We start from the raw sequence: 11,162 nt of genomic DNA on the forward strand, positions 1-11,162 counted from the left end.
ATCCAGAAGGAAGACCAGTGCAATATTTCCCAATCTCTATCAAACTATATCTTAAGGAGGGCTAATATCCGATTTTTCGAAGCTGTAAAGTAAATTAGATCGAGTTTACGAGGATGCAACAATAGTCGGACCAGAGCAAGCAAATTTAAACGTTAATTTTAAGAATAACTGATGACTAATAATTTACTTGTTCGAACGTGAGCTTTAACCTTAAAGAGAGAGGTATCTGGTAGAAAGCAGCTAAATCTAAGTTCTCAAATCCGCAGTTGGCTTATTAATCATCCAGAACCTTTCCTTATGAAAAGGCGGAAACGCGAATTGTGAGCTCAAAACTCTCTTGTCGAAGTATTAAAGTAAAGTGTCTGAAATTTTTCACTACCCCCTCGTCGCTAACGCTTTCGGTTAAGTGAAACCAATTTTTGTTTTTCAAAACCTCCCTTGGTTGAGTTTCTAACTAAAATATTTATTTTTCCGTTATTAGGACAAAAAATCTATTTCGTTATTCGTTTACATTATATATTATATAAATATTATTACAATATGGTATATGTACATTTCTTCAAAGCGTTTTGAGGCAGAACTTATTTTATAAATATTTGAATGCCGCCATTGTGGCACCAATTAGATGTAAAGACCCGGTAACTAGCACATCCACCGGCTGCTGCATGCCGTAAACGGCGCGCACATCTCGAAAACAATCATGTATCGAACCGAATGTTTTCGAGGTATCCTTTTCATCTGACTCAAGGCATAACTGACACCAAATGCTCGCATGTAGACGAGCACGCTTCAACTGTTCCGTTATGCCAAAGACCGAAGTATTGTCATTGTGGTTTGAGGCACCCGAAGCAATGTTGGGCGCAAAGTAAACCGTATCGAAGTCGATAGTGCTGTAGAGAACCTCAAGCAGGCGCCGCGAATCACGTTCACCGGTGGTATTGAAGATGAGCACACGTGGGTTCGGGCTAAAAAAAAGTTAAGAATTTTTAATAATGATTTTTAAAAGTTATTTAATGGTTACCAACCTCTTTTCCGTTACACGCTTAAACCAATCACTGCATACGCGCAAACTCTCGACAGTGTGCGCACCATCAATGTGAAATCTAAAGGCGTAATGAAATTTATTAGCTGGTGTTTGCAATAGTGTTTGTTAAAAATAACTTACTTCAGCTTATCAATGCCCAAGATTTGGCAACGTCCCGGCCAATTGCACTGCTGCAAACCTTTTTCCACTTCCTTTGTTAGCTGCGTAAGCTCAATTTGTTTGTAGCGTTCGTAGCCATTTTTACGCAACCAATCGTAGGCTAGCTGTATGGCCAAAGAGCCATTAAGTCGTATCACTTCATTGAGGCTAGAAAGTAGCTCTGCATTTTCGGGTGTACGGAAGTATTCTGCATACTCAGGCGCTATGTGTAGCGTGGCCTGGAAATACATTGAGAATTTATAAATATATAAAGTTAATTTTCGACAAATCACTATGCCCTTAGCCCTACATTATGTTCCGCGGCACGCTTTTTGATCACATCGAGGCATTCTTTTTGTGTTACAGATGTGTAAACATCAGCGTTGTCTTTAATAATACCCGACTTTTGCCAAGCGATTTCAGTAAGCGTATCGCCCAACAATTGTGTGTGCTCCAGTCCAAGTGAGGTTATGCCGACGGTTTGCGTATTTCTGTAAACAATTAATAAATAAAACTTTTCAGAATTAAATATTTTTAAAGTTTATATATTACAAATAATAAAAGAGTTGCTCATCTAAGCATTTTTTAAAGGTCTAAACGCCATATTATACTATATTGAATATCAATGAGTCTAAACACCATAATATTTTAAATTGAATGTCATCACATTATTTCAAAGTGGAATTTAAATATTCCGAAGTTTTTGAGAAAAAAATCTATTTAATTAATTTTGTTTACAAACACGCGTCCTAAAATGCAGCTCGTCTTGATACGTGAATCGTATGTTGCATAAATTTCACTTCGTTTTATCAAGCATGTTTTCTTTTGTCATTTACCTTATCACATTTGTGCAGTCCAACTCGCCGCCAATGCCCACCTCCATTATGACAACCTGCACTTTCTCTTCGAGGAACAGATGAAAGCTTAGTATCGTTAGGAACTTAAAATATGCCGGCATATCCCCCTCATATTGCTGTTGTTTACGCAGGCAATTGTAGACGCGTCTGAAGGTGCGTACAAATTTGTGTTTCGATATGGGTTCACCGTTGAGGCGAAGTCTTTCCGTTACTGACAACAAGTGTGGTGAACTATAGAAGCCGGTTTTGATGCCATGTGCGCGAAGTATAGATTCGGTTAGGGCACATGTTGAACCCTAAAACACAAAGATAAAATGTAGTACATAAACCTCTGAAATTATAACTCAATGAAATTGAAAATTAGTAATTGCCGTTTTCTCAATATCTGTATAGCAGCCAATCTGTCAGTTCCATCTGTCAGTTAAGTTCTGGTTAAAAAAAATGTTCTTTACCGACTTTTGGTTATGTTAATATAAAAAAGGTTCTTTACAGAATTTTTGTTAAGTTAACCAGAACTTAACTGTCAGCTGGTTACTAACCAGACATTGAGGAAGCCGCTCCAAAGGCCCTACTAGTATTATAATACTGTTACTTTTGAATAATGTGCTCTTGGAAAAGTTATAATCGGTTATAAAGATGTGATTAATTATTCAACAAACTGCATTTTTCATTTTCATTAAAAAGCTTAAAGTGTGTAAAATTCTATTCAGGCTTTCCATATTCGAAAAGCCTAAACTGTGATATATATTCTTTATATGTATCTGCCTTTAATAAGTGGAGGTTGAAAATTTATTTATGCGTTTCTTTATGAGTAATATATTTTTGCCAATTAGCTAGTGTTATATATCCACAAATATACATATGTACATATGTTTGTACATATTAGGTTCTAATACATCCCTCATTTAAATTTAATCAACTAGTAATTCTGAACTGGTTTGTACCGAAAAAATTGAGGGGGTTATCAAGTTCAAGTGTCTTAAAATTATCAACGAATTGCATATGACAGTGCGTAAAAATATGAAATTTAATTTGCATTTCAAAACATGAGCTCAAAAGATTAGAAATGTTTTTAATGTTTTTGTAGTTATGAAATCCTAACAAAAATATGCAATACATACTTATTTCTTTGGTTTTGTGCGCCTACGTCATTGTTTTGTTAAGTCTTAAGGCACAGCAATTACTGTATTAGCATTTTTCATTATTTTCTACATAAATATTCTATTATTTTACTTAAAATAAAATCATCATACTTAAAATCAGTCGTTCTCTTACTTTGTTATTTTTTAAATTTATTTTAATAATTTTGATTTTTATTTAATAAATATTCTACTATTTTACTTAAAAAAAAAATCATCATACTTAAAATCAGTCTTCCCTTACTTTGTTGCTTTTTTAATTTATTTTAATAATTTTGATTTTTATTATTATAATTTTCTGCATAAAATATTGTTTTTTTTTTGCATCCTATATAAAATCATTAAATACTTAAAAATTTGGTAAATTATTTATATATTTTTTTTCAGTAATATTTTTTTAGTTTTTTTTTCAGTAATAATTTTTTAATTTTTTCAGTAATAATTTTTGTATAATTTTTTTTCTACGATGAATAAAATTGCTTTAATCTCTAAAATGTAGTTTCTCCCACTATGTATTAATTTTGGGCATTAAAGCAGTTATATTATGCAACAAATAATTATCAAAATTTGTTTTAACCGCAAATATATTCACACTGCAAGGCGACAATCGCTTTAATCATGGTTTAATTAGCGAATAGTGCTAACATAGAGTTGTGTTAAAGTTTCTATGAGTTTCTAAAAGCCGAATTGTCAAAACTAACCGAAACTCTTGTGTATGTGTGGTCTGGTCGCTTATCTATAAAAATAATTGTACTGTGATACTAGCATTAATGTTTTTACTTGGCTGTGATATCGATAACTTTAGAGCAGCTCATCATAATACAATTTTTAAATTCAAATTTAAAACGATCCCTTTAAAATATTACAATTGCAATACATGTTGCACAGTGTCATCCCTAAGTTTTTGTTTAAATTGCATGTCTGTGCAAACTTAAAAAAAAACTTATCTAATAAAAATAATGTAAAGTAATAAAGTACTTTTCGTATGTATTTACAAATGCTTATAACTGCTAATATAATCCCGGTGGCATTTAAAGCGCGACAGTTATATGCTGGCATGTAAGTGCTTATAAGTTATTTGTTGCAATTTGTGTAGATAACGTAATGGTTTAGATACGCCTGTTAGCCTTGCGATAATATTTACAAAATTTGCGTAGCTAAAAACTAGAGTGTTTTGCTGTTGGCAGCTATTTCATAACAGTTATCTAAGTTGGCAATTATGTTTGATTGAAGCAATTGATCTATTTCATTTATAATATATTGTGTCTGTTGATAGCAAAGTTATGAAAAAACAAAAGAGTGTGTGAAAGCTTGTTCGAATATTTGTAGATTTCATATTCAATATGAGTTAGTGTTATAGAAGGGTTCAAATGCCCCATTCGCAGGTATTTACTCCACTTGACACCCGCGAAAGTGGAAATACTCACAGAAATACACATACATATGTATATGTATATTTTTAACTATTTCTACTTATCGCTACCACTTACCTTCCCCTTTGTGCCAGACACGTGTATGAAAGGTATCTTCTCCAATTCTTCCAAACTCAGGCCACTTCGCTCCATATACTTGTGCATATCACTTAATGGCAATTGTTTATTATTCAATAAAATTGAGCGGCGTATCGTTGTCGCATTCGATTGCAGCGTATTCAAATCACTAACACATTCCTAATACCAGGTGCGAAAAATAAATAACATTAACAACAACAGCACATAGACTCATGAGTCTGTAAACAAAGCACTGCTGAAACGCTATGCGGCGCTACACAACATAAACACGTGTAGAATATTTCGCACGCGCTGGCAGCACATGCATTAACGTTACTAGCAAGATACTAAGCTTTAGAGAAAAGCCTTGTATGCTTAAAACACACGTGCAGCAACGTCATACAGCATTTGTTGTAGTACATCACTGCAAGTGGGAAAAACGCATGCGTGCATGCATTCCATGCACTTAAGCTCACCTCATATTGCTGTTCAATACTGGGTTCCGGCTGTTTTTGTGGTTTCTGTGTGGCAAAGTTACATGTCAATGATGGCGTTGCTAATCCTTGTGGCATTGCTGCAACTGGTGCTGGCTTTTCGGTACTTAACATGTTGATATCAGCACGCCGCGGCAATAGAAACGAACGTGATGTTTGCGAGAAGTAAGCTCTATGTTCAATAAGCGACAAGCGACTGAATAGCACTCGTCGAGCCATTTTGCGCGAGCACAAACTGGAAATTTGAAATAATAATACATAAGCAAAATGGTAAAAAATCTACACACAGTAGGGGCAAACACATGTATTGTTTTGAACATATGTATGTATGTATATACCTACACACATGTATATGCGCCGAAGAGCCTATCCGCAAAATTGAGCGCAAAAATGACAAACATATGGAATATTTACGTATGTAGGTTCTTTACTTTGAGCAAAGCGGTTCTGTTTAAAATTATCGCACGAATCTTGAGAATGATAAGCAAAAATTTAGTTTTACAAAGTTCTGAGCTTCTAAATAAATAAATGTTAGCGCACTCAAATTATGAGAAAATTATAAGTTTCTAATATTGTTGAATATTTTATTGCTACACAATCACAATATTGCTGGCAATAAGGCAATATTATGTTTTTATGTTCATACATAATGTTACGTGTACAGATCGATAAACCAACGTAAACTATTTAATAGTGGATAATTTATCGTTACATTTGAAAGTGTGCTTTCTCTATAAACAACGGTTAATGCATGACTTTTTGTTACTTAAGTGTAATTTTATAATATGATATGGAAAATTCAGACTTTTCAAGAGAATAAGTTAATTAAATTAATTGTGTAGCATCAGAGGCAATCGTGCTGGCCAATTATAAAAGTGTTTAACAGAGTATTAACAGATGTACTTTACCTCCTACATACAAATTCATCATTTGCATATTGGAACTGAGAACTGTTCAAAGTTAGACATGCAAGAACATGTAAAATATGCGTCAGCTTGAAAGCGTCAGAGCACATTTATATGTGTGGTTTTTGCAATTCTCATGGAAACGATAACAATATTTATGAATATTTTAAAGTACATACTTATTTATACTTATGTACATAAGAATGTAGGTTAAATGGCAAATGTTTTTATAAAACATGAAAGCGCACACCAAAATTTATGTATGTACATATGTATATGTTCCACGTTGTTGGCAGGACAAACATTTAATTGATCACAAACAAGTTCTTGTGTGGAAAACATATTTATTTGTGAAGGGTATAATAGCTTCGGTGTTTTAAATACACATTTTTTTCACCAGATCCGTTATACTTTTTTCTCTGTATCGGAATTATTTAAAGTGGAAGTCTGTTTCTCTGGTAATTTCAGTGTGATTTTTAAATCTGTGTCTAAATAAAACTCTTAAATAAATATTAGACATTGTGGAGTTTTTTTTCCTTTCTTATCATGACTAAATTATCATGTAATAGTCCTTTGATGATGGAGGGTAACTTATTTGTTTCGAATAGATTTTGAAAATGAGCAATGATTAAAAGTTTATTATCTCATAACTAAATTATAACGAATTAACAGATGTTTATACTTACATACGTAAGTATGTATCTTTTTATGCAGCATTTGATTACTTCACCTCCATTTTTTTCGAATTTTGTTTACAACCGCTGATAAGAAAATTAAACACTTGAGAAGAGAACTACTGAAAAATCTAAAACATTTTATTTCTAATTTTGACCTCTGCATTTAAGGTTATCAAACTGTATAATATGACCATCATCATTTACATATGCGCATGTAAACAATATTGAGTGAATGTTTTATTTAGACACATAGACAGAAATGAATTGTGGTTGTTCTAGATATACATAAAAATGCACTGTAATAAATTGTGCAGAAATAATACAATTCTTTAATAGAACCTTTGAACAAATGTTTAAGCGCGATGCTCGATCGCTCAATTGGAATATTGTTTATCGATAGCATTTCTTGTAGGCATGCAATTTGCTACTGGGTTAAACTCGCATGTTCTGCCTTGGTCGACAGTGCAACACTTGCTTTTGTGATAACGACAAAAAATAATTGTTTACGAAAAGAGAATAAAGCATGTTTCCAAGATTTGACAACACACGTGGTTTGCAAACAGCACTGACATTTCAATTGGAAAACTTTTGTTAACAAATTCTATAATTTAAACAATAAAAGGTGCACTGAATTGTGTTTTTATACGTGTTTCTAAGTGAAAGTGTAGTAAATTTAATAATTTCACGTTTTATGTTTGTAAAAATTATTACGTAAACATTGAAGCACAACACTACACTTGAGTTGGAACACAAAAAGGCTTTCGAACAAAACCACATTCAAGTTACTACACAGCAACACTTCGTTTGGATGCATTTTCATTTTTAAAGGAATTATTAATTTCAATTTTACTTACGAATTATTGTGATGTAGTGAAACACTTCAAATGAATTTTCGCGACTTAATTGATTTGCCTTTAAGTTGACATAAACAGCTGATGGTTTGAAAAAAATTTATAAGCACAGCAAAGAGAACAAAATAAAAAGTGTGTACTGTCAAAACTGTGCTGAAGCCGCAGTGAATGTAAATTTGAATTTAGTTTGAGTGCGGCTTTATAAATTATGAAGCGCTTACAAGAAACAGTGGCGACTACGGAGTTGCCCGTACAGACTGATATTGATAAGAAGAAGCGAGTTAAGATAGATAACTCTGGCACATCAGAGGAAGATGCTGATAGCGAGGGAGAAGAGAGTAGCAGCAGTGATAGTGATAATGAAGAATTCAATAGCAGGTAAAGTGAAATGAAATTTTCGATAAGCCAAAACATTATATACGAATGTATATATGCGCTCTAGCAGTAAACAACAGTATTTAAAATGAGAAATATGTTTCTATTTATTATGAAGCCATCTCTTACCACGCCTTGGTAAATGCGAAGTTTGCGCCGCTGTTAATGCACGCTATTGTTGCCCCAAATGCGAGGTGAAAACCTGCTGCTTGCGTTGTGTGCAAATACATAAAAAGGAGCTCGACTGTGATGGCAAACGTGATCGCACCAAATTCATACCAATTAGGAAAATGACCAAGATGGATTTTATGAGCGATTACTACTTTTTGGAAGAATGCACACGTTATGTTAGTGATCGCAAGCAGGATACAATCAAACGATTCACACGTTACAATAAAACATTGCCAACACATTTGTTTCGTTTGCGTGGTGCTGCTGCAGAACGCCATACGGTGCTCCGATTTTTGTTGCCTAATTTTACTCGCCACAAAACTAATACCACCTTCTTTGATTGGAATTTACGTAAAATCTTTTGGCGCATAGAGTGGGTGTTCGTCAATGCGGGTGGTTTGCAGTATGTAGACGAGCGTTGCGATGAAGATTTGAGATTGGGACAGTTGTTGGATAAATATGTGAATTTAAAAAGCGCAGAAGTTGTGCCACAAAAGAAGGCTTTGGAATACTATCAAAGTGCAGGACTGAGCAAACTGAAGGTAAATAAATTAATATTGGAGCGTTCATATGCTAATTAAAAGTTTTCTGCTAACTAAATAGTTACTGCTAAAGGCGGAAGGTATTAAGTGTTCGCGTACGCGCTATTATGCTTTAGATGTGCGTAAAACATTGAAATCCAATTTAGCGGGCAAAACATTAGTAGAGTTTCCCTGCATTTTCGTCAGCTATGAGGAAAATCCGGCGGGTTGTGATATTATTGACAGCGGTAATTTTTTGAATATTGAATTATTGATGCAGATGTTTCACACTATATGGTAATTTTAATAGATGAAGACGTCGAAGCCGAGACCAAACGTCACGAAGCCACCATAGAAGCCTTACACAAACAACGTTTAGTCGAGAGTTCAACAAAGGGTAATAATGCTGACACTGACGAGTTGCAAGCGGCGCAAGATGCTGAAAAGCTGTCTAATATTTTAGCGGAGAAACGCCGTGAAGCACGCTCGCGCAAACGTGAGGAGTTTGAGAAAGCGCCCAACAATTTCCTTTTCACTGACGAGCAATTGTGGGAAATGTTATCGTCATCATCCTCAGGTGAAGAAACAGAAGAGGAGAACAGCAAAAGCTAACTAGCAAGTTATGTCCAAACAAGTTTTGTGCAAATTGACATCAATATGTATATACATACGTAAGTAGGTTTAAATCATTTTTAATTGTAATAGACTCGTATTAATATTTTGCACAATGAAATATATTTTGCTTTTGTTTATGAAATAATAGTGTGTACAGTGTTTCATGCAAAATATTAGTTACAGGATAATTTTTATAGTTCTGATAAATATTGTTCGTTACATTACCTAGAAAAAAATTAAAAAATAAAATATTTGTCATCAGTTGTCACCAAAAATATCCCTATGTCGTGCACTTTAATATTGTTATGGCGCTTGCATACAATATTTCGTTATACCAATAGTTAGTTAGTATTTTTTGTATCATCATACTTTTTAATAAACATTTAACAATTATTACAAAACCCAAAAGTACAAAATAAATACTACTATAGCAACACCGGCGGCGCCCAATTTCAAATACATTGATTTTCGATTTAAGTATGTCGCATCCTTTTTATATTTCTGAGACATCATCGACAGGTTTTGCGTTTTTGTGTCCAATTCTATAAAAAAAAGTGAAAGGAATTTTTCAATAAAAATCTATGAGAATGATTCTTTTATTACCAACCTGACAACACTGTGCCGCGCTGCAGTACATCATCAATATTTTGTACCTATACGTAAATAAAAATATTTACATTTTATCTCATATTATGCTTATTAACACTTCTTACCATTATTCGCTGAACGTCCTGTAGTTGTGTATTAATTGCATTTATATTTCGTCTCCGATCGGTCAATTGTTTTTTGGCTTTCTGTATGTAAACATCGAATTCGATAAATGCATAGGGCCGCGTTACGGAATTGACACGCCGTCCATAGTTGGCATGAAACTCTTGCGCTAAATCCTCTAAATAGTTGAAGGCCAAACGTTTGGAGTACATTTTATCACACATCACTAGATAGCAAACATCATTTTCTATTAAATAGCTAAAACAAAAGACATGTAGTGAAAATTTATCGTGAAAATGTGAAATAGTTCTGACCACACAGATAAGAAGCCAAGCAAAAACAAATCATACTACATAAGCAAAAAATGTTAACTATGCTATATAAATTGTTGCACTTTGCACTTATTTCTATGCAAACAACTTACTGGAATAAGTATGGTCCTGTTTCGATACTACAGCGCGCCGGTGAATGTGATCCTAATTTTCTGAATAGCATTTTCGCTTGATTCTGATACTCCAGTATACTGCGCCCGGACTGTTGATATGATGACAGATAAACATAAATATATATTTAATTAAAACTTGACCCTTGACATTACCGAAGCATACATTTATTGGCCAGTTGTTACACATACCTGTTCGTCATCTTGCATGGTACCAACCAATGGAAGTCCATCGATTACACGCGCAATCATAGTTAGAAGTGCCATCTTTGTGTTTTGTGTGTGCTACAATAGAGCATTTACTACTTCTTAGATCCCTGGGAATTCGTTTTACTACTTGCTGCAGTTTGCAGGCACTGCACTCATTACAACCTCTTGTGTCTTTTGGAAACTTTTTACGTTTAGCTTGCTTCTTTATAAATCTGCTCGTTTTTTAGTTACAGTCTAAAAAATGAAAAAAACGCAACAAAACAAGTGATGTATTCGTTTTGCTACAAATTGGTGAAATTTATAAGTTAAAGCAACCGAACACGTCAGCTAAATGTCAAAATCAGAGGGCAATTGGATTTTTGTTGTATTGCAGGGTTGCGAAGGCATAACAAAATTTTATAAATAATTAATTTAATTATTTTTTTATAAACAAATTTTAACTAATATTATGTTTTTGCAAACTGCAAATATATGTAAAAACTATCTTTCATTCTAACAAAACAAATTTTCGAAAAAAGTTA

General features: G+C 33.6%; 3 protein-coding genes across 3 annotated transcripts; 1 reads left to right on the forward strand and 2 right to left on the reverse strand.

The window, feature by feature from the left end:
- Positions 1-494: 494 nt before the first annotated feature.
- On the reverse strand, positions 495-5,397 carry LOC126758595 (folylpolyglutamate synthase, mitochondrial). Its single transcript, XM_050472932.1, has 7 exons — positions 5,146-5,397; positions 4,670-4,849; positions 2,020-2,336; positions 1,494-1,674; positions 1,166-1,422; positions 1,026-1,103; positions 495-965 (listed from the first exon to the last, which is right to left on the reverse strand). Exons 1-7 carry the CDS (start codon positions 5,380-5,382, stop codon positions 587-589), a joined length of 1,629 nt encoding a protein of 542 aa, XP_050328889.1. The 5' UTR covers positions 5,383-5,397; the 3' UTR covers positions 495-586.
- A 2,407-nt stretch (positions 5,398-7,804) lies between these two features.
- LOC126758596 (box C/D snoRNA protein 1) lies at positions 7,805-9,352 on the forward strand. Its single transcript, XM_050472934.1, has 4 exons — positions 7,805-7,974; positions 8,090-8,684; positions 8,746-8,911; positions 8,974-9,352. Exons 1-4 carry the CDS (start codon positions 7,805-7,807, stop codon positions 9,273-9,275), a joined length of 1,233 nt encoding a protein of 410 aa, XP_050328891.1. The 3' UTR covers positions 9,276-9,352.
- Positions 9,353-9,375: 23 nt separating this feature from the next.
- Positions 9,376-10,982, reverse strand: LOC126758600 (vesicle-trafficking protein SEC22b). The gene is made up of 5 exons (XM_050472938.1): positions 10,624-10,982; positions 10,414-10,523; positions 9,992-10,247; positions 9,886-9,931; positions 9,376-9,820 (listed from the first exon to the last, which is right to left on the reverse strand). Exons 1-5 carry the CDS (start codon positions 10,696-10,698, stop codon positions 9,672-9,674), a joined length of 636 nt encoding a protein of 211 aa, XP_050328895.1. The 5' UTR covers positions 10,699-10,982; the 3' UTR covers positions 9,376-9,671.
- Positions 10,983-11,162: the final 180 nt, after the last annotated feature.

Source organism: Bactrocera neohumeralis, chromosome 5 (genome assembly GCF_024586455.1).
Source record: "Bactrocera neohumeralis isolate Rockhampton chromosome 5, APGP_CSIRO_Bneo_wtdbg2-racon-allhic-juicebox.fasta_v2, whole genome shotgun sequence".
Taxonomy (NCBI): domain Eukaryota; kingdom Metazoa; phylum Arthropoda; class Insecta; order Diptera; family Tephritidae; genus Bactrocera; species Bactrocera neohumeralis.